Consider the following 23,777-nt stretch of genomic DNA (forward strand, 5'->3'; position numbering starts at 1 on the left):
ATGCAGGGACTTTTTGTACTTGTCCCATGGTGTCAAGTCTTCCTCTTAAAATGCTTCCTTGGAGGGGGTTGGGGGAGAATGGGTGGAGGGAGGGCAATTGGTGGGACCACACCCATGGTGCATTTTACAAGGTTACATGTTCAATCTACTAAGTGTTGAATATAAATGTCTTAACACAATAACTAAGAAAATGCGGTGAAGGCTATGTTAACCAGTTTGATGAAAGTACTTCAAATTGTATACAAAACCAGCACATTGTACCCCATAATTGCATTAATGTACACAGCTATTATTTAATTAAAAAAAGTACTTCCTTCCCTCTCTCTATATCCCAATTCTTTTCCTCCTTCAGATCCCAGCTTGAATGACACCTTTCTTGTGAAGTCCTCATTCAGCCAACCCCCTGAGGCTCTTAGCTGTGAGCACTGTCTCTTGTAGATCACGATTGCTCACCCCCAGGAGTGAGCAAGATGCCTTTGAGGGCAGGAACAGCGTTCCTTTTATACTTTGCTCTGGGGAATCCAGAACTGTGATCTGCATGGGGAGAGGGAATAGACAGAGGGAACAGAAAATGCTTGTCGAGTGAATAAATAAACGAGTAAATGATAACTGAAGAATTTTTACAGAATCTCTGGTCTCTGATGAACAAATTTAACATGCAACAAACAATATGGGCTTATTTCCACGCATCAACAAAAGCCCATCATTTTTCATGACCGCGTGGTATTCCTTTGTATGGAGGGCCATGATTTATTTAACCAATCCCTGTCAATGGACTTTAATGTCTCATTTCCATTTTCTTATAAATAACGATGCAGTAAACATCCCTGTCCACACATATGTGGGCCTAGGAAGTTCTTTCCCATCCTAAGCTTATATAAATAAATATTCACGAATAGTTCCCGCTTAGCACCTATACAGCTGTGTGTTTGTGTTTCTAAATCTGCTGTGTGTCTGAGATTTCCATCCATCTTTGTATCGTGATACAACATCTGCGTCTTTTTTTCCTTCAGACAAGCTCCATGAGCTTGGATCTTGGCTCTGGATCTATGGGTTTTGTGTACTTTGTATTTGTGGAGCACCCACGGTGTATCAGGCTCTGTGCTGGGAGCTGGGACCTGGAGATGAGCAAAACCAATGATTCTGGCCGACCAGGAACTTAGAGGTCCTTGATCTAATGAAGAAGATGAACAATAAACACAGAAACAGAAACCATCAAAAAAAAATGAGCAGACACCTGTTGGCTGGATGAGGGTGCTATGGGGAAAATAATTGGGGGTTTAATTGAGATCAGAGGAGCCTGCTCTGGAGAGAAAGGCGATCTGAAGGCAGAGCTGGGAGGATGAGAAGTCAGTTGTGGGAAGGTCTGGGGAAGAATATTTCAGACGGAGGGAACAGCATGAGATGGATACAGGGGCCGGGAAGCAAGGGTTCTTGGTTCTGCAGTCTTTTCGGATCACCCCTTCCACCTGGTGCCCTTTTCCCTTAGACACACTGGACATCAGCCCCCTCTGTCACATAGAACATGCTCTTCCCCAGCCTGTTCCCTCTGTCACTTGATTGATTGCTCTAGTGTTGAGTATTGAGATAGTTCCCCAGGATTCTTCTCACTCCGTTCTGCATACTCTCAGCCTTGTAATGCTTCTTTCAACAGACTTGTTGCTTCTGAAGGGCCCAAAAAATTAAAATTGGTTTACTGGCACCCACACCACACGTGACACTGCCTCGGTACTAATTTCCCTATTTTACAGGTGAAGAAGCCGAGGCTGGGGGAAGTCAGCTGTCCCAGCAGCCACAGCTAAGATTTGAACTCCGCTCTGTCAGAATTGAGCTGCTTGTGTGAAAGCAGAGGAGGCTGCTCTGGCCAGCGCTGTCCCAAGCCCAATTAAGGCTTGTGGTGGGTGACCTTGGCCCTTGGCCTGCCGGCTTCATAGGAGTGGGAAGGAACCAGGGGAGGCTCCTATGTTTTGTTTTAAATTACAAATGTAATAAATGCTTGTGGTAAAGGAAAAAAATGAAACAAGAAAGAAAAAAGCAGCCACTGAAAATACCTCATTTCTCCCCAGTGTAACCACTGTTAACAACCTGGCTATCTTTTAGATTGCATATCCAAAGACGTGCAGAGTTATTGTTTTTCCTAAAAATGGGACCATGTCCTTGACTTTCTTTCCCGATGAGCTCTAAATCGGCACCTCCAGGCCTTCCTCAGCCCATCACATTCCGTAGAAGGATGCACGTCAGACTATTCAGCCAGACCCTGGCTCTAGACAGTCAGCTGTCTCTAATTCTCTGGAACAAGCAGCATGCATGGGCATGCACCCAGGCACTGAGCACAGGTATCTCTTCAGGATGGATGCTCCGCAGTCTAATTGCTGAATGAAAAGGTGTGCAAGTTTCACATGTTGACAGGTGCTGCCAAATTGCCTTCTGAAGGCCCTTCCAGTGTGATGCGGCTCCCAAGGCAGCGTCCGTGAGCGGGGAAGGCTCTGAAGCCACAAATGACGTGGAGCTGTGCTGAGATAGGGGCTACCTCCCCTTCTGCTCCCTGAGACCTGGCCTGGGGACCGCCACTAGGAGCTCTGAGCATGCAGGCCCAAATTGGGATAGAAGATGGATTTTGATAAAAGAGGTTAAATAACAGGTTTTTCCATTTCACCTTATAGGAGCGGGATGGGAGGTGGGGGTGCCGGGCCTCCAGCCAATAGAGGACCAAGAGTTGTCAGGAGGGCTTATAAAGCTTGCTATTTCTGGCATTTTTTCTCTTTCTCTGCTGATTATGCAGCAGAATCGTACAGAGGCTGTCGCGGGCGCGTTCTCTCGCTGCCTGGGCTTCTGTGGAATGAGACTCGGGCTCCTTCTACTTGGAAGACGCTGGTGCATTGCAGGTGTGTTTCTGCAGAAGGTAAGCAGTGGGTGCCCCCGCCTCCCGGGGTGGAGGTGGTCAGGCCATCGCTGTGGGCTGAGGACAGATGATGCCTGGGTGGGGGCAGGCAGGGACCTGGACTGGTGCCTGTCGCATTCTGGAATGAAGATGCTTTGGATGGTCCAGGGGGCTTGCACTTGGCAGCTCCTTCTGGAAAAGGCATTCTAGAGGAGGCTGGGATTGGCCTCTGGAGAGCAGGGTCAGGTTGTGGTCTTGGTGCCTAGAGCATTGTGGGTGCCTAGGGTGCTCAGGAAGCGTTCATTCATTCAGTTAGCACACCCAGCAGTAGGCCTGGCCAGTTGAGGGTGGAGGCGTCTGGCTAGAAACAGTGAGAGAGCAGTGACAGAGACAGCCAGAAGGTACCCAGGCTGAGGAGTGGAAGGGGCCTGCCTAGGAGGCGGGAGGGTGAGGAAAGGCCAGAGATGTCACCAGGAACAAAGTCTCAGCTGCCCCTCCCATTGCATTTGACGGTTTGGGGAATCTATAGAAATTTCTCCCCAAATTTAATGAATGCCACCTTTTCCTTTTGTGAAGTAAGGATATTGAAAAATAATCAGTCAATGGGGCGGCGCCTGTGGCTCAAAGGAGTAGAGCACCGGCCCCATATACCAGGGGTGGTGGGTTCAAACCCAGCTTTGGCCAAAACCTGCAAACATAAATAAATAATAATAATAATAATAATAATAATAATAATCAGTCAGGATCTCCACCTGCCATACATTTGCAGAAGAAAAGACAGCAACAAATAAGGAAGGACCTAGGTACAGTTGTAGGGCAAACACAGGCACGTACTGGGTGGAAGAGATCTCGAGTGCAGAACCCTCGCACAAATGACTGCCCAGCTGTCCCTGTGAGGCTGTCTTGCTGATGGGAGTTGGCTGGGCTGGGGGCAGGGCTTGTCGCTGTTGACAGTGCTGTACCCAGCAGCCCAGGACGCCCGACCTCTTCTGGTACTCTGATTAATCACAGTTGTTGAAAATCTGGCTTTCAGCACGTGTGCCCTGGATACAGAATCCTCCTTCTCAGGTCTGTTTTCCCTCATTTTTGGAGCATCCCTGTGAATTAAGAAATCGAGAGACATAGCTCCTGTGCCTCCTGTGATGGTTTCCCCTTTCTCCACCCTGGGTCTGAGAGTGAGCAAGAGGCAGCAGGCTCAGGTCTGCTAGGGTAGGCTTTGGAGCCAGCTGGCTACCGAGGAGGTAGTTACAAGTGCCTACTGTGCACCAGGGACTGGGTTAGGTACTACTTTCAAATCTCAGCTCTGCCGCAGATATGGTCTATGGCACAGGGCAAGCACCTCGAGCCTTCCAGATCTCAGTCTCTTCATCCATAAAATAGGGATACTGATCCCCACTGCCCTGAATTGTGATGATTGTGTGTACGCTTGTAGATGTATGAATGTTTAGTATGAACACACACACTACCTAACACTTTGCACAAATATTGAATGAATGACTAATGAACAAATGACCCAAAACATCAGCTCAGCCTGGGAGGAGGATGCGGCTCACATAGGGGTGTGTGTTTGTGGCTATGCGTGTGTATGACCCAGCGAGCTCTCCCCTTGCGCTCTGGACTCTGTTTAGGGAGCACCAATGCAGGGCCATGTTTGTTCTGGGCCCTGGCAGATAGCAATTTCTTTGTGTCTCTGGTCACTTCCATGGGTTCTTGACTGGGGGAAGAGTCATCACAGGGACTGATTGGCCATCTTGAAGCAGAATGGATTCTTTTAGTTCTAACCCTTCCTGAACAACATACTGAATACCGGACCAGTCCTCAGCATTATATTGATGGGGTCTTAGGAGAACAGCCAGCCAACAACCAGCAGTGTGCTGAGAGCCCTGGACTGGGGGGAAGGCCTGGGGAGGGAGGGAGAGGGTGGCTGGAGAATGGCCTCCGCCACCCCTTACTCCCTGCCTGGAGAACAGAAGCTCAACCTGGGTTTTAAGACCTCGCTTTGAGCCACGGCTTTACTCCCTGCTTACTGTGCGACCTCAGGTGGTTTGCCTTACTCTACTGAGCCAGTTTCTTCACCTACAAAATGATGGACTGTTAGGAGGATGAAGTGGGATAAGATGTGGAGAGCATGTCTTTGGTGAGCAGGAAATGAAAGTGTTCTCTCTTCCTGGGGGGGGAGGGACTCTGGCCAGCCTTTGACTGGGACCAGAGGGTCTGATTGGACCCCCTTGGATATTTGGAAAAAGAATGAAGGTGCCCCAGGAGTGGGAAGCCCAAGTCACAGGACTCTTCCTGCTGTTAATTGCTGGGTGATCTTGGGCAAGCTCGTCATCCTCTTTGGGTCTCTGATTCTCTCGTAAGAATAGTTCTGGCTGGTCCCAGGGCCCTGCCGTTCAGCAGTACTGAAGGTCAGGGGTGCGTGGGGAGCCTCCAGGGGAGGATGTGCTTCATGCTGGAAATTAATTTCCTTTCTGCGGCTGGCGGCATCCCAACTCTCCCCCCACTGTCTTGTGCATTAACAAACCAGTAATTAATGAAATTGGGAGCAGAGGCAAGGCAGCGGCTCTGGCCCAGCTTGGGGATGGGGGTCCAGGGGCAGCCCAGGAGCCGCCATCTCTGTTCAGCCAGGGGGCCTAGCAAATACTAAACGTGTGTGCACAGTTGCAAAGGCCCAAAGCATCACAGGTTTGGGGTAGATTCTCTTGCTTCTCCCAGCCTTGGGGGCCTCCTGCTGTTAAGTGTCTGTGAGATGAGCTGGAGGAGGAGTCAGGTGGGCCTGCATTTCTAGCCCGGAGACCTGAAGCAATGCACTTACCTGCTCTAGGTCTCACTTGCTGTGAGGAACAGGGGAGACCTTCCTATGTGGGGTGTCAGTGTGGAAGGGCAGCTCTAATTTGCAACTCCTCACCTCCAGAGGACTCATCTGGGAGGAGGCATAACTCCAAATGGCTCTTGTGTTGCTTTACGCCACCTCCCTCCCAGCCACACCCCTGCCCCTTTGTGCCCATCTCAGTAAACTGACTTTCCCTGCTTGGGTTCAGCCACAGATCTGGAGTTGTCCTTGAACCATCTGTCTGCCTCCCTCTCTGTATCTCATTCCCCTGTGTGTGCTGCTGGCTGTGCCCTCAGGGTGCAATCACAGCTCCCATTTTGCTATTACCCCTCACCTGGGTGGCTTCAGGAGCCCCCTGCATGGTCTCCTGTCCCCACCCGCCCCTCTGAGTCTGCTCACGCAGCTGCCAGCCGAGCTCCATGAACCACCTGATGCACACAGCCCCTGCTTGGAGTCTTTTGTTGGACCTCCCTTGTCATCTGCTGGATCTGTTCCCCTGGGAACACCTGTCTGATTTCACTTTTTGCACCCCACAGGCAAGCTTCTGCCTCCTCCAGAATCACTGGCCTGCTCCTTCCTAAAGCCTCTCCCCTCCTGGCCAAGCGGTCATCCCTCTTGATGTTGTTTATTCGAACCCCTTTGTCCAGAATGTGTTTCTTTGACCCCCTGAACTCTTGCTCATTCTTGGAGGTGTGGTTGCAACATCTCAGCTTTTGAGGAGGCTTCTCTGCCCCCTCAGAACCCAGTGACAGGGGCCCCTTATCACTCCTCCTCACCAGTGCTGTGATGCTCTGGGAAGATATCACCCGTGGAGATGCACCTTTATTCTCACATCTGTTGAAAGCCTGGAAAGCAGAGAGGATCTGCTTGGGAAACATTAATTTAGGTAGTAAATGCAAAGACCTCCCTGCCAATTAAAGGCCTACAGACTCAGACAGGCTGGAGCAGAATCCTCAGTGTGTGGTTTGTTTTGGCTGTGTGACCTTAGACGAGCCACCTAACCTCTCTGAGCGTAGAGGGTAATGAAGATTGGCAAGATGATACGCATGACAGATTTTCTCCTCTTTCCCACGTGCTGGATAGTCATTGTCCACCAAGGACTCTTAGGGTGTTTAGATGACCGCTACCTACTCTTTGCTCTGGGCAGAGCAAACCCAAACTGTGCAGAGAGGAGCCCTATATGGAACCCCAAACAGGAGTGAAAATAGCAGCCATTGGGACAACCTGAGATGCAGAAGCCACAAGCAGAAGCCACAGGCTGAGCGGATGTCAGCTGCTCTGAGGCTCTGCTGAGGTTCCTCGGATGTGCCGAGCGATGCAGCCTCTTGGGCCTGCTCTCCCTGGCTCCTTCAACCACAGCATCAGATAAGGCCGGTGGAAAAAGTGCTGCTTCCTCTGTCTGGGGAGGGGTAATCTCAGTGCCATCTGCAGAGTGCACTCTGGCCCCAGCTGCCTCTCTAGCCTCTCCTCCCTCTCCCTCCTACCCCCACTTGCTCTGCCCACCTTGCTGAGCACTCCCGCCCTCCAATCTTCGCACAGGCCTGTCTGGCAGCCTGGAATTCTCTCCCCCACCTATCTGCTCACTCATACCCCCCTTTCTAATCTTTGCTCCACTATTGCTTCCCCAACAAGGTCCACCTTGGCCACCCTGTTTAAACTTGCTACCCTCCATCCTCGTCCTCCCTTTTCCCTCTCCCACTGCTGCTTTCCATAATACTTGTAGTCCCTAACATACTATGTAAGCTATTTACCAACCATGTACATTGCTTGGTTTTTGTCTCCCATGCAAGAGTGTAAGCTGCAGGGGGCTTTGTGCACTGCTATCTCCCAGGCTCCCAGAGTAGGGCCTGGCACCAAGCTGATGCTGATCAAATATCCTGTTGGTACCTGGATGCCTGGGTGTGTGAATGAGAGCCAGTCCAGCGATCAGAAGAGGCTCAGGCTGGATTTGGGCCGGGGGACATTTTTATTTCAGGGTTGTAGGACCCCAGGCTGGACTCACATTATCATTGGGGATTCCAGGCCCAGGATTCACCTGCATTGGCCAGAAGTCCCTGGTGACTCTTGAAGTGGCAGCTATCTAGGGCCACAGAAAGCTCTGGAAGCCTGTGGTGCCTTGTAGGAGGGACCCCTAAAAGCAGTTAAGAATTTGGCTTTGGAACTGCACTCTTCAGGGTCTGAATCCCAGCTCTGTCAGTTCCTAGGGGTCTGGCCTTCACCTTCACCTCTCTGTATTTCCGTTTCCTCAACTATGGAATGAAGTAGATAATTCTGATTTGCTTAGTGAGTGATTATGAAGATTACGTGTAAAGTAGGAAAAGCGCCTGGCTCATAGGAGATGGACAGTGAATGGTTGTTACTATTTAACTTATTAATTGAGTATGTTAGTCAAGTTAGGCTGGGCTCTGCTGCAGTAACAAACTGCTCCCCAAATCTCAGTTACTCATCACAAGGAGGGTTTATTTTTGCTCTTACAAGATAAGAGCACGACAGTAGCTTAGAAGTAGGGAGTTGGGCTCTGCTCCATGGAGTCATTCAGGGCTATATAGGTTCAGCGAATCTTGATCATTTGGCACTTTGCTGGTCTTGCAGAGAGAGCCTGGAGAGCTCATGTTTGCTTTTTGATGTGTCCATGTGGAAGAAACCCATGCCATTTCTGTTCTTAGCCCATTGGCCTAAACTGCATGTGTGGCCCCTATAAATGACGAGGGAGCCAAAGTGTAGCATCTCCACAAGGCTACTGATGAACTATGCCTCAGTTTCCCTGTGTCTGAAGAGGGCAGGGAAGGAAGTGCCTACCGTGTAGACTTTATTTCTGCTCCTCACTCCTGGCTCTTCTCCTCTTCCTGGCACATGAGATGCTACACTTTGGCTGGTAGGCTGCATAATGGCCCCTAAATAGATCCAGGTCCCAGTCTCTAAAACCTGTGAATGTTACCTTTAAGTGGTAAGGGGGCTTTGGAACTGGATTAAGTTAATGATCCTGAGTTGGAGAGATAATCCTGGGTGATCTGGCTGGGCCGATGTCATCACTAGGGTCCTTACAAGAGGGGGAGGCAGGAAGAGTCAGAGTCAGTGGAGGGGAGTAGAGACTGGAGTGCTGTGCTTTGAGGATGGAGGAAGGGGCCACAAACCAAGGGATGTGGGCGTGCACCAGTGCTGGGAAAAGAACAGCCAGCTCTGATGGAACCTTGATTTTAGCCAGTGAGATTGATTTCAGACTTCTGGCCTCTAGAACTGTAACTCATTTGTTGTTATAAGCCACCAAGATTGTATTGATTTCTGTCAGCAGCAACAGGAAACTAATATATTATCTGAAATCAGAAAACAATTTGAAGTCACGGTCTGGAAGCCTTCTTTGTCCACTCAGATAGAACCAACCCCTTCCTCCTGTGTTCTTGCCAGGCTCCTTGCACCCCTCTGTCCTCATGTTCATGCACAGGTAATGGGATCTCTTAACACTGTCTTTTCACCCTATTGCTCAGGTCAGGGCTGGCCCAGGCTAGGCGCCCAGGGAGGAGGGGGAGGCTGATGGTAAGACCAGTGTAAAGGAGATCTTCTGCTGTGAACACAGGACCATGGCATGATACAGGAGTGGCTCAGCTGGCAGATGAGTGGAGGCCGGTGGGAGACAGTGAGGGGAGGAAGGGTGGGCTAGAGAAAGCAGCAGGGACCAGGTCAAGCAGGACTATAGCACCTGGGAATAGAGGTAGGTCTTTGTCCTGAGGACAGTAGGGAGCCTTGGAAGAGTTTTGAGCAGGGGGGTGACTATGGATGACCTATGACTGGGTTCTCCCACCTGTGACGCTGTTAGATGACCCAGTCTTCATTCTCCCACCTTTTGGGAGTCAACTCTGTGCCAGATACCCCTTGGCTATGCTTTTCATAAGGTTCTCATGAGCCCATTTTATAGATGAGAAAACTGAGGTTCATGGACTGGAGACTCAGAGAATCCATCTTCCACATGGCTGCCTGAGTCATCTTTTAAAACATAAATCAGGGCATGTTACTCTCCTACAAAAAACTCTCTGAGGGCTTCCCACTGGGGATGAAATCCAAGTGCCTTAACATGGCTTGGGTCCCACGTGTTGTCCTCTCCCCACCCCTCTACCTCCTGTGTCCAGCCACATCATTCTGTCCCCATGTGAGGGCCCTCTACTCACTGACCTCAGGGACTTTGCATGTGCCACTCCCTCTGCCTGTGTGCTCCCACCCTGCTTATTGCCTGACAGGCTCCTTCTCTTCCTTCAGGGCTCCCTCCATTGAAATGTCACCTCCCAAGAGGGACCTTCTGGAGTAAATCTCCCTCCACCCTCCATCTCTGCATTATAGACTTTATCACAATTTGTAGCCACTTTTGTGTTTGCTTGCTCATTGCCTGCCTTCCTCAGTGCCCTGCAGGGGCAGGGACAGTGTCTTGCTGTGTCCTGGCCCCCGGGACAGGGGCTGGCATGAAGTGGGCACTCAGTAAACATCTGTGGGAGAATGCAGGGAGCTCAGAACCTCTGCAGATGGCTGGATGCTCCTGGACCTCTGGCAGCCCCTCTGAGGAGCAGCAGTGGGAGATTTCTCTAGGTGCCTGAGCGGCCTCCCTTCTTCCTGTTGCACCTGGCCTTGCCCACTCCCTGTGTTCCCCATGGTGCCCATAATGTTCAATGTTCTGTCTGCCTTTCACCCCCTGCAGGATCCATGAAGCTGCGTGGAAAGACATGGGGCCTGAATATGGACCCCGGCTCACTAGTTGTGAGACCTTGAGAAGTTTCCTTTAGCTTTCTGAACCTCAGTTTCCTCATCTGTGAAATGGGCATGCCCCCAACAAGAGCCTAGCGCATGGGTTCCAGTGCTTGATTCAGCCTGAAACTGCCTCCTCAGAAATCCAGAAAGCTCTGCAACCATAAGTGGTTTTGTAAATATGCTGCAGACTCATTTGGCCCCAAACGTGACCTGAACTGACGTGAGGCTTTTTGTCATCTTCACTTACCCAACTTGTTGCACTCCAGAAATATGCAGGTGTTGCTCCAGGCTCCTCTGAAGCTGCCACAGAATTTGCAGAATTTTCACTTCATTACTTTTCTGAAATCCAAACCAATTCTGCGTTCTGAAACTGCACAAGTTCTGTCTGAGGGCCGTAGATCTTGTGTGTGAGGTTCTGCTAAAACCCTCCCAGAACATGGGGAGGCCCACAGGGGCTCTGATAGCCATAACAGAGCCAGAAACCTCTGCCTTCCTCTCAGGGTGTCATCTGGGGTTAGGTTGGGTTTTGCTGGCTCAGGGGCAGAGGTCAAAGCCGGGGGCAGGGTGAGCCCAGGTACTCAAACCTCTTTGGTATGAATTTAAAAGGGGAAATTTTTTTTTTTTAAATGAATCATCAGAAAAAGAAATGAGAAGGAAGTGTGTGACCAAAGAGAGGAAATTAGGGTTTGCGCACTGCCTGAGTCACCCCTCTTTCTGACTCCTGGGTGATCCCTTGCTCTTGACAATTTTTATTTATCTCAGGGCTGTATTCTGCAAAATTCCCTGGGTTTTTATCGTTTTATTCTGGCTCCAGAGCTACTTCCCATTCTAGCCATCAATATCAATTTCTATCTTTGAATCCCTGCCACACTGTTTTACTTTCTGTTGCTTTGCCGATGTTTCTTCCCTGTCCAAATCCTGCTTTGGGTCTTGTTCCCCAGTCTCAGCTTCTCCAAACTGGAGAAGCCCGAGGCCACTTTGTAATGTGCAGCTCACATTCTGGGCTTTGTCTCCACTCTCCAGGTGGCTATGGATGGTGAATGCTGTTGCCGCTGGCCTCTCCCCTGTGCCCTCTCTCCTCACCTGGCTAATTCTGTACATTCTGTAGATAGATCTGCTTAGGAGCTGTCTCTTCTGGGAGGTCTTTTTGCATGGCCCTTGACTAGGCCCATGAACATGGCTGCCTGTATACTTACCACTCACCCAGATGCTAATTCCTGGTCCTGTCCCCCTCACTAGACCGTAAGCTTCAGCAGAACAAAAACTGTACACCTGTACATCACTAGACCCATCCCTGACACTCAGCGCGAGAGGGGGTGTACCTGTGACAAATGGGCAGCATGGTGAGGCACTGCTCTCTGACGCAGCAGACAAGGGGCTTGTTCCCTGCCTCTGGCCATCTGTCTGCTCTGAGGTGGCCTCATTGCTTTCCAGTAACCTAGAACGTGTTTTCCATGTCAGCAGTGGCGTGAAATACCATTTCATTATAAATATGGTAGGCTTATTTGATGTGCATTCTCCCCTTGCCACTGAATCAAGGGCTGTTTCTGCCTCTTGGTGGATTGCCTCTTGCGTGACTTTTCTGTTTGAATCCCGAGTCTTTTCGTCTATCAGCATCTTGCTTTCTGTTTAATTTGAGCCATTTCTGCATCGTATATATTAACCGTCTCATAGTCGGTGCTGATATTTTCTTAGTCCTATGTCCTTTTCATTTTGGTTTTATTATGTTTCCTTCCACAGGAGATATGAATGCATATATATTTGAATCTGTCAATCTCTCTTTCTCTGCGATTGCTTCCAGGGCTGAGGGAAGTCATCCAACCTCCACAGATCTGATAAACATTCTGTTCTGTTTTCTGATTGTTTCCCTATAACGTGACTTTCTGTGCTTAACTCTTTAATCCGTTTGCAGTGAATTTTGGTGAGTGTCTTGCAGTGGGAATCTAGTCCAGTATTCCTAAATGGGAACAGGATAAGCCTCTTGTCCCCATTCTGTTTATTAAATAATTGGTCTTTGTCTCTTTGTTTCTAAAAGAAGAGACAAAATAGAGTAGTTGTTCTGAGCATGAGCTTTGGCAGAGTTAAGATTGGGGCTTTGCCACTTTCTAGCTCTGTGACCCATAACCGTGTTGCTTAAATTGAGCTTGTCTCCTCTGTGAAACAGGATCATGATAATTTCCCTCCTAGGAGTGTTGCAAAGATTGAGTGTAGGTCACATCATGTGATACCTGGCATAAATTAAACACCCTCCTTAATCATGGTACATTTCCATCCCCTGGTTGGGTCTAATTCTGTCCTTTTTACTTCTGTCACGTTGATTTGGAGTTCTTGTCTTCTGTCACTGCAACACCACTTCAACTGTGGCTTCACAGAATATTTTATTCTCTGATGGAGCTGGATACACTTTGGTCACTTTTGGGAATCTTGCTTTAATAAACTCCCACCTGTTTTCTTCCATGAGTATTATTTCCTTGCTCCTGTTCGGCATTAGAACTCGTCTCAATGATGTGGGGACCCCCGCCTCCCCCAGTACACACACTGGTTTTCCCGCCCTCCCAGGTCCTAGGTGTTGCTCACTCTGGCGACAGGTGTGTGTCGACTGCTGTTGCCTGGCCTATATCCACCTTAGCGCCTCATCACCCCCAGATGTCAGCACACTGCTGCTGTACCACTCTGCATCCGAGCCTCCCTGGGGATCGGTTCTGGGTCCCAGATACCCCCTGAGCCTGGCACGTGGCTGAACACCTGGTAGGTCCCCAGGTCAGGGTTTGAGAAAGGCTGGGATGCTCACCACACCTTTGAGCTTTGACTGTAACTGGGCCAAATCTGGCTTCTCCTGGAGGTGCACGCTCAGGGGACCCAACAGTGCTGTGGTTGTAACCCTTGACATGATGTTTCCAATAACTGTGGGCCATCTATCAGCCCTGGCCTCAGTTTCCCCAGTGGGATGCTGAGAAGGTGAATGAAGCTCTGACATCCCTGAAGCCCCATGATTTATGTTAAACGGGTAGTTCTACAGAAGATGAATTCGATTGACTCATTGGCAGGTGCTGTGTGGTCGCGTGTGCTCTGTTTTCTGGGTGGGGGTGGGGATGGCCTATTAGGGCAGACTCCTGTACTGCCTTCCTGGGTCTCCAGGACAGCGCCCAGATCTGGGGCATAGCGGTTCAACTGACCAAATCAGAGGGGTGGCCTCAGCCTGGGAAGAAGACTGGCTAGAAGTCGGGGGGCAGCCAGTGAGCCCCTGCAGCTCCACTCCCATTTTACAGGAGAGGAATTGGAGGATGGAAGAGGCAAGATCCCTGCCCACAACCACGCAGCAGCTAAGTGCAAAGCCTAGACTTGAACCCAGGCCTGCCTGTTTCCAGAGTTGTGCTGTACCAGCACTCTCACAGCTCCTATCCTAAAATCAAAGGCTGATTTTAATATGGCACTTAAAAGTCTATCAGCCGTGTTTACAAATACCATCTCCTGTGTTATCTGGTACTGACAAAAGGAAGTGAACCTGGCACTTTGTCTGTGTTAGGTTTTGGGGTTAGATGCATAAGTGCCAAGTTCAGGTGACCTAGAAAAACCTTTCTAGGTCAAATTGCAATTTCAAAACATTTTTTTCCTTTCTTCTTTTTTTTAAACCACCCCACAATCGAAGGCTGTTGTTGACATATTTCCCTTCCAACAATACCAGCCCTTTGAGGCATGATTGAGGGCTTGTTTTGTAGCACTGGGGAGAAAATATCTTCCAAATCATCTGCAGCTCATTGTCTCAGGGACCACCCCCCCACCCCCAATGCCACAGTGCCACCCGACTTAACGCTCATGAGGCTTTTAGTAAATTGTCTTTGGTAAGAATCAGTTTTGGGACTTGTTCCCAACCACTTGGATGATAGATATTTGTCAAGCACAAATATTGGCAGCGCTGGGCAGCCCAAGGCTCTAGACCGCTGACCGCAGCATAGCCTCAGGGGAAGTGGCTGGGAGTTGGGCAGCTCCATGCTTTGGGAGGTAACAAGGCCCAGAGGTAGCACGGCTCGCTATTAGAGCATAGGCTTCGGGGTTGGACTTCCTGGGTTCGACCCACCCCATACTAGCTGTCATTTCAGTGGACTTAGGTATGCCACTTGACCTCAATTTCCCCATCTATAAAATGGGAGCCTTCATCTCAGTAACTTACCTCATAAGGTTGTTGTGAGGATTATGTGAGTTAATATTTGTAAATCAATTCAAAGAGTGCCTGGCTTATTGTCAGCACTATGTAAATGTTACGCAAATTATTTCAAATGAATAAATGATTATAGCTGTAGTGAGTGCTGTTGGGCGCCAAGGCCCTTCCTTAGGACTGAGGTACTCTGCTGGCTGCCTGCCGGGGGCCTCTCTCTGGGCACTGCCTTTGGTGGAAGGAGGAAGCCGTGGCCAAGGTCATTTGATCCCATGGGTGGACCACTTGGGGACATAGTGCTTGGCTCCTTGCTGTGATTTGGAGCATCTGTGCTTGGCCATCCCGGCCCCAGAGCTCCCCTTGGGACAGGTGGGTGAAGGCATGCCCTTTTGGCCTCTCCTACTCCCCAGGAAGTTTCCCACCTGGAGATTTCACCCTCAGTGTGTTCCAGACCAGCTGCTCTGAAATGAAGAGTAGCCTCCAGATGCTGAATGGATCCTGATTTCCATTTTAAAGCATGCAGTGTTTCACTTGCTTGTATTTCCAGCTCTTTGAGGAGTGTCCTGGGAGTTTCCCACCCCTCCGTTGCTCACTCCCTCACTGTTAACCCCCACAACTGTCCTCCAACTGATGCACCTGCTAAAGGGGCCCAGGAAGCCTCACCCACTCAACCCCTCCAGGGACAAGTGAGGAAACTGAGGCACAGAGAGGAAAGGCCTTGTTCAAAGCCTCACAGGGGACAGGTGCCCCTATTTTAACCCCTAGAGGATGAACAGGGCCATGGAGCCTGGGCACGTGGTGAGCAGGCTGGTCTCAGGAGTCAGACGTGTGGGATGGTTACATCGTGGCACTGTAGTCTGGTGAACACTTTAGTGGGTACCCACAGCAGAGAGGCAGCAGGTGCAGCCTGGGAGTGGGTATCAGCAATGGCTGCCTGGAGGGGTGACATGAGAGTTGAATGGGTGTTGACTGCATGGAGAAGAAAAAGAAGGGAGTTTCAGGAGAGTACAGGTATACGGGAGCATGGTCCATGCAGGGGGCTTGAGTCTTCTCAGAAAGACAGGATTGGGGATGGTCAGGCTGGCAGGGGGGTAGATGCTCAGGTGAAGGCTGTGGTCAAGAACTTGGACTTTTCTCCAGTGTGGAGGGAGGGGGCGGAATTGGACGAAGAGTGACCTGGGCAGAGCCACACATATAAGGTCCTTATCAGTTGTGATCCCCACTGGCCCCACATTGACCCAGTCACCACTCGGGAGATAATTGTGGAATAAATGAGTGAACGGATGAGGAAAGGGGAGATGGCGCTGGGGAAGATGTCTGCACTGCACTGGGGGGTGGGTGGGATCAGCTAAGCCTGGAGGCTTGGGAAAAACTGGCTCTTGGGTGGAGGGGGTTTATCCTTTAGAGCTGGGGCTAGGGGTCCCTGTGTTCCGTCCTCCCCATCCCTGGAGAGGTCCACTGGTGCCAGCTTAGACATGACGACGGGGACTCTGGGAGCGCAGGTGAGAACAGCTGAAACACACAGCAAAAGCCTGGTGGAAAGCCACAAAGTCACAGGCCCAATCCGATGGGGTCCTGGTCAGCCCTGGCCCTTGAAAGGCCTCATCTGACCACACCCTGACCCACTTCCTGGCCCCAGCTCCCTCCAGCCTCAGGCAGCTTCTGCAGCCCCCTTGGAACATTCCCTCTCACAGCGGCCAAATGAAAATGTTTGTTGAAAACAACATGTGCATAATTAAAGCTTAATGAGCGCTTGTCTGTTTGGAATGTGCAATTAGATTTATAATTGGGGATGGGAGCAAGCTCCAAATGGCTTTAAATGGAGCTGAGAGAGAGGATAATTTTTGCCATAAATCTGCGGTAACGCAAACGGTGTGTGAGCTACCGGTGGCTGCACCAGGGAAGAGACACGGGCCTGCCAGGACGCCGTGCTGTGCCCACTTGGCAGCCCTGCCCATCGTGCCCTCTGGGCAGTCGCAGCCTGTTAATGAGCCACGATGGGACTGGCCAGTGATCTCAGAGGCAGATTGACTCTGGGTTGGAACTGGAGTTCCCGTCTGCAGTCTGAGAGATCTGTGGTCCTGCCAGCTGTGAGAAAAGAAGGGGTTGGTGTGCAGTCCAGCTGCTCTGATCCTCCAGATGATTTGGCTGGGCAAGAACTCCAGTGTCATCACCACACTCTCCTCCAGCCTGCAAGCTGGCATCAGTGCAGAACCCTGGACTGGCACGTGGCCCTATATTTTGTTTCCTGCTGGATCCCAGCCTGTAGGGCACATAGAAGGGCTTCAGTGTATGAATGTCTTTACCAGAGGCTTCAGTGTATGTCATTACCAGACTCTGATGTCCTCAGTTTCCCCAGATCTATCACGGAGAATTGAGTTTAGCTATTGTCGATATCAGTGCTTCTATGTCCAGGGTTCTGGGTCAGGAGCAGACATGGCCAGGGCAGTGATAGGCCAGCACTATCTGGCAGAAATACAATGCAAACCACACATGTGATTTTAAATTTTCTCCTGGCCACATTAAAACAAAGTGAAAAGAGGGCGGCACCTGTGGCTCAAGGAGTAGGGCGCCAGCCCCATATACTGGAGGTGGCGGGTTCAAACCTGGCCCTGGCCAAAAACTGGAAAAAAAAAAAAAAGTGAAAAGAAACAGTTGAAATAAATTTTAAAGATACGGGCGATGCCTGTGGCTCAAAGGAGTAGGGCACCGGCCCCATATGCCAGAGGTGGCGGGTTCGAACCCAGCCCTGGCCAAAAAAAAAAAAAATTAAAGATATATTTTAGTTAACACAAAATATTATTGTTTCAATGTGTAATTAAAATACAAATATTGGTGACATATTTTGCATCTTTTTTGTTGTTGCTCTAAGCCTTTGAGATCTGATGTGTGTTTTAGACTTAAACACATCTCAATTTGGATGGGCCACATTTCAAGGGCTCAGTAGCCACATGTGGCCAGTTCCCCTATTCTGGACAGCCAGAGACAGGTGGGTGGGCTCTGCTTTCTCATCTGTGAAATGGGGACAGCTATTCCCACTCTCTAGAGGAGCCAGGTACCTGGTAGTGCCCATCATGGTAGCTGTAGTGGCCCCTGCTACTTTCTTTCCACCTCTTGATGTTTTGTTTTGGTTTTTTATTTTCATTTGAGAGGAGGTCTTGCTCTGGCACCCAGGCTGGAGTGCAGTGGTGTGATCATAGCTCACTGTAGCCTTGAACTCCCAGGCTCAAGCGATCCTCCCACCTCAGCCTCCAGGGTAGCTGAGACTACAAGTGCCCACCATCATACATAGCTAATTAAAAATATTTTTTGTTGAGACAGGGTCACCATATGTTGGCCAGGGTGGACTTGAACTCCTGGCATCAAGCTTGAATTTTTTTTTCTTTTGGAGACAGAATCTCACTATGTTGCCCTGGTATCACAGCTCACAGCAACCTCAAACTCTTGGGCTTAAGCGATTCTCTTGCCTCAGCCTCCCGTGATGCCTGGCTATTGTTTGTTGCAGTTGTCATCGTTGTTTAGCTGGCCTGGGCCAGGTTCAAACATTGGTAGCACCAAGATTTGTATTTTAATTACACATTGAAACAATGTGAACCGCCAGCCTCTGTGTATGTGGCTGGTGCTGTAACCCCTGTGCTATAGGTGCCGAGCCAAGCTTATTGTTTTTATTGACTGAAAAAGTAGCACCATCCAAGCCAACTCCTGTTAGGTGTGGGGACGAGGATCCTGAAGCACTCCAGAGAACTAGGCTTGCTCAAGAGGCACATTCCTGGCTCCTCTGGGTGGCCATGCCAGAGGGTTAGTCCCTCCTTATGGGTGAAGAAGTCTATCAGCCCAGAGTCATGAGATCACCTTCTCTGGTTTACCTAGCTTGGACACAGTAGGGGTGGGAAGCCAGTGTGGGCTTTTGGCAGGGGCCAGCTGCCTGGACATCAGACTTAGCTTGGACACATCCTGGCTGTGTGGCCTTAGGCAGATCCCCTAACCTCTCTGGGCCTCATTTGTAGCTCTGGATTTCTCAGTGGGCAGAGTAAGAATGTGAGTTACACCTCGCAAAGCAGGACCTCCAGCCAGGAGGAAAACATTTTTTGGGGAAGACACTGATGTTTGATATTTTAGGAACAAAGCATGAAAGTCATAATCTTGGGGGGAAAAATCAACCCTCCCTTGGACTTCCCTACTTCCCTTCCTTAATTTACAAATTGCATTTTAAATTACATACTGTGGGCAGAGGCCGCAGGGGTCTTTCCCATGCTTAAGACTTCAGAGGTTTCCACACAACCCCACTCAATTTGTTCACTTATAGAAGAGAGGCGGTAACAGCAACCTGACCAGGTTGTGGTGAGAATTCAATGATAAAATAAGAAATAGCTAGTAATTATTGAGTGCTTTCTCTGTGCCAGGCTGTGTGCTAGTAAGACTAAGCCCTTCCTGTATACGCATTTATTTAACCCAAACAATAGTCATACTCTGTTCCTGGATCAGGAAACTGAGACTCAGTCACTTGGTTTAAAAAGTGACCCAGCTTGAAGGTAGCAAGGCTGGGATTTGAACCCAGACAGCCTGGCCCCAAACCCGTGTTTGTAACTCCTGCGCTGTCATGCTTCAACGGGTGACAGGCTGAGGCGGGCATCCGGGACCTGGGTCAGTTTGAGTTAAGGTTTCTGTCTGTGCAGGCCTCTCAGCCCTGCTCCATGTCCCCTGCTCCCCCAAGACCCCACATGCCCCCCACATCCCCCCCACGTCACCCCCCACATCCCCCTGGTCCTGATGCATCTCAACCTGAGAAGCTTCTACATAAAACCCGCACTCACTGCAGCCGCCACGTTCCCTACCTCTGTCTTTTGAGCTGTGTCTTATCAGTGCAGAACGAGTGTTCTCACGCCCAGTGCGGGGGCAGACGGGGGCGGGGGAGGGCAGGCGGGGGGCAGGCGGGGAGCAGGCAGGGGGCAGGCGGGAGCATGTGTGCCGCTTTGATTGTTTCCTCTTTAGATCTCCGAGAGCGGCCTCTCCCTTGTCTCTGACTGGCTGGGGTGAGGGCTGTGCATTCTTGGTCTTTGATCTGTCTCTGTGCAGAGGGGAGGAGTAGCAGCTTCTCCAGAACAGCTGTTGCTTAGGTACTTTGGGTCAGGGCCAAATTTAAGGTGACTGGATGGCCTTGGACAAGCTCTCAACTGCTCCGAGCCTCATCTTGCTTGTGTCCCCAGTGGGTCTGGTTATAGCACACTAGGGACTTCCAGGGGGTTCCAGTGAGATGACCAGGCACAACTGTGGGACAAAATCTGGTAATAAGCTTGAGCTCACTGGCTCATGCTCACAGCAGCCTTAAATGTCACTTTGGAATTCACGTTCCCTGATCTTTGGCCAGTCACCTCCTGTGTGTCCCACATCCTAGAACTTCCAGGCCACTTTGGTCTGGATGCCTCTGTTGGCAGGCCCTCTGCCTCATTCCTCCTCCTCTGCACTAATGTGATCCTGGGCCTTGTCTCAGGTGTCACAGAAGAGGGTATTGTGCAGTATCTGAGACAGAAGCGGAATCCATTGCTGTACTTGGCAAAACTAGTCTTCTCAAATCCAGCCAGAGTTATCTTCCCAGGGCATAGGGGAGCGTGGCACTCTGGGCTCTGCGGGTGGCTGCAGCTGTGGACAAGGGGCCGTTGGAGTAAGACCATTGTTGATTGCCTGGTTCTCAGAAGCAGGGATTGCAAAACTGTCACTGATCTCTTCAAACCGATTTCGTGATGACTTGCAGCTTTAGACTATGGCCAAAGAATGGCTGGTCTTTTCAGATTTGGGGACCAGGAAGGTTTTATTCTCCTGCTATAGTTGTCAGCTTTTCTGAAGGCCTGGGGGCTCCTTGCAGGCAGGGGCCATGTCGTAGTCATGAGGGGACGCCTGGCACCTAGTGCTGTGTAAGCATTCACTAGATATTGTTCAAAGAACAATGACCGCTGTCCCCTCTGTAATCTCTAACCCCCTTTGTTTTACTGCTTGTCAGCACTTGTGATGCTCTATTTGCATGTTTGTAATTTTCCAAGGGGTAGCAAAAACATTCCTGCATGATCGATCTCTAGTGGGTGGGGGCGTGTTCCTTGGCACAATGTAGGTGCTCAGTGCATGGCACAACAAAGGCATTGCCTGGCTTCATTTGGCTTCAGCACATTTAGATTAGACCTAACACCCGGGTCCAAGAGTGGGAACAAATGGGAGGAAGACATGGAAAGGACGGGGTCAAGGTGAAGGAGCTGACCTTAAGTAGGAGGGAGACACTTCACCTTTTCAGGCAAAAGGAAAGGAAGTTGCATGGGATGATGTACATAATGTGGGGAAGATTAAGGAAGTTGAGGGGCATATCTGTGCCTCAATTTTTCAGTGACAGAAGAGACAAGGTCCTCTGCTAGACTGAGGGAGATTGAGGCTGATAAGGGAATATGAGTTTAGCATATAATAACAGTAATCATAGGTAACACTTATTAAGCACCTGTCAAAATAGTTAACATTATTAAGCATTATATTACAGATATCAACTCCTATCTGATGGCTTATAACAGATACCAAGAACCTTCTGAGGTAGCAATGTAACTGACAAGGTTATTGTTTTATAGCCGAGAAAACTAAGGCAAAGGGAAGTTAAGACCAAGTTCACCAGCTAGTAGGTGGTGGAACTACTCAGATCTAGGAATCAATGCTATGACCCAGTATATTATACTACATGTAGAAGTTGAATTAAGTCCAAGGAATTTGGGCTTATAAAAGCAAACAAGACTGCTAAGGTTGGAATTCATTGCCAAAAAACAAAACAACTTAGGAAGGGTTGAATTTCAATGGGGACAATGTTCCAGGCTGATGATGGATGGGATAGTGTGCACAGGCAAAGAAGCTGGAGTTTCCTATTATATCGAGGCCCCTATGGGAGCTGAGGCTCAGGGCCTGGGGTCATGGCAGGCCCTGGATACAGGGTAAGTGATAGGGAGTCATTGCAGATTTTGATCTGAGGAGTCAAGTGATTGCCCAAAGGTCACTAGTGAGTGGCAGTGTGGAAGATGGATTGGTGGGAGTCTGAGCAGAATTCTTCTGCAGGTGACTGGATCATCTCTCTGGAAGCTCTCTGATGTAGAAGGGAGAAGGAGTCTAGAGTCTTTCCAGGGGCACTGACTGTGGGAGGTGTGGAAGGTGACAGCTTCTATGATGAAGGAGGGCCGGAGAAAGAGCAAGTCCATGCATGTATCATGAGTCGGTATTGCATGGGTTGAATTTGAGGTGATCATGGGCCAAATACGAGAGACGTCTGGGGGAAATTGTACGTTGGAATCTGGAGGTAACTTGGCTATAGATGAGGAGTTACAAGTGAGTGACATGTTGCTACTCTGAGAAGCTGGGACGTTGTCCAGGAAAAGTGTGAAGAGACTGAGGAGGGAATACGAGACCCATTTACCCTCTTATCCATCTCACCCACCCATTCAATCCATCCTATCCAAGCAGGTGCTTACCCATCCAGGCATCTATCCAACCATCTGTTTATCTCATCCCCCATTCCAATCATCCTCCCGTACACCTGTCCCTTACACTCACCCAGCCTCATCCAGCCAGCCAGCCAGCCAGCCAGCCATCTATCCTCCATCCCTCCTTCTCATCTAATCCATAACTACCTCCTTGTCTGCCCATACATTCCTTTGTCCCATTAATAAATTATCTCAGTAACTAATCATTGTCATATTGATTACTTGTTGAAATGTGAATATATTAAAGTAAAATATATCAACAACATTAATTTCATCTGTGTATAATCACTTTTTGAACTGTGGCTACTAGAAAAATCAAAATAAGGGGCGGCACCCATGGCTCAGTGAGTAAGGCGCTGGCCCCATATACCGAGGGTGGTGGGTTCGAACCCGGCCCTGGCCAAACTGCAACAAAAAATAGCCGGGCGTTGTGGCGGGTGCCTGTTGTCCCAGCTACTCAGGAGGCTGAGGCAAGAGAATCGCTTGAGCCCAGAGTTTGAGGTTGCTGTGAGCCGTAACGCCACGGCACTCTACCGAGGGTGACAAAGTAAGACTCAGTCTCTTAAAAAAAAAAAAGAAAAATTAAAATTACATAAGTGGCTACCATTTGTCACTTGCCTTCTATTTCTGTGGGACAATGCTAATTTATACAGTGTCTCAGTCATCCAACCATCCCCCCGTCCATCACCCTTTCTTTCTTCCATCCCATCTTTTACTCCCCGCCTCCATTCTGTCCATCCACCCACTTAGCACACCTGTCTGTCCCACAAATATTTACTTTATATCTATCATGAGTCAGTGGCTCTGTGGGTCAGAAGAATGAGAAAACTGAGGCTTAGAGCAGGGACAGAACTTGCCTAAGGTGGCAAGCTTGGGGGCCTGTTTACTAAGTTTCCTTAAATTTTTTTTAAAAAGGCTTAGAGGGCGCCAGCCCCATATATCAGGGGTGGCAGGTTCAAACCCACCCTGGCCAAAAACTGCAAAAAAAAAAAAAAGGCTTAAGGGGAACAGGGTGTGCTTAGGTTGGGGTGTGGCTATTTGAACAGGGACCCTGGAACTCCTGTCCCAGAGAGGACCACACAGACCCTCTAGAAGCCTCTCTGAGCTGTGTCCCTGGTGTCCGTCATGAAAGGGTTATCCCTACACATTCGATATTTGCAAAAATGTGGGTTCTTTCAGATTCCCAAACTCATTTCCATGACAAAACTCTTGGGAAGAGAAGATGAAGGCCTGGCTTTTGCAGAACAATCTTCCAGCTGTAATGAGGACTGAAGATGGCAATGGGAAAAGGAATTATAATTAGAATATGAAATGGGGAAAATTAATCTATTCCAGTCGCTGGTAAGAGGACGTTCTCCTGGCATTTCATGGAGATTCTGAGGCCGATGTTTTTCCCTACATTTTCCTCCCTACATTTTAAAGCATACAGAAGGTTGTGTGGTGTGAAAGGAAGATTTTTGACCTAGAGACTGATACATTGTGAAATCTGCCCAGAGTTGAAGTTCATGTGCATCTCTGCTTTGTATATCTCCCCGGGCACATGCAGTGTATGTATGCACATGTATGTCTGGGCGTGGCCTCCCTTCCCATGTGTGCATGCTGTGGGTATTGTGTACAGTCATGTACAAGGGCACTGGTATGTGCACGCACGCTTGTGCTGTATGCACACTA

At 49.6% G+C, this 23,777-nt stretch overlaps 1 protein-coding gene across 12 annotated transcripts in view; it reads left to right on the plus strand.

Moving 5' to 3' along the window:
* Positions 1–23,777, plus strand: part of TOX2 (TOX high mobility group box family member 2) — a 138,799-nt gene that overhangs the window by 24,099 nt on the left and 90,923 nt on the right. For 4 of the 12 annotated variants that reach the window (XM_053574575.1, XM_053574584.1, XM_053574585.1 and 1 more), the window contains exon 1: positions 2,315–2,902. The exons of 6 other annotated variants lie outside the window; for them this stretch is intronic. In XM_053574575.1, the coding sequence (XP_053430550.1) occupies positions 2,777–2,902 (126 nt within the window). In that variant the 5' untranslated portion in view covers positions 2,315–2,776. Of the gene's footprint in view, positions 1–2,314; positions 2,903–23,777 lie in introns of those variants that run through there. 2 more of the 12 variants (XM_053574577.1, XM_053574579.1) reach the window with 2 other exon arrangements.

The sequence above is a fragment of the Nycticebus coucang genome, chromosome 21, assembly GCF_027406575.1.
Source record: "Nycticebus coucang isolate mNycCou1 chromosome 21, mNycCou1.pri, whole genome shotgun sequence".
Classification (NCBI taxonomy): domain Eukaryota; kingdom Metazoa; phylum Chordata; class Mammalia; order Primates; family Lorisidae; genus Nycticebus; species Nycticebus coucang.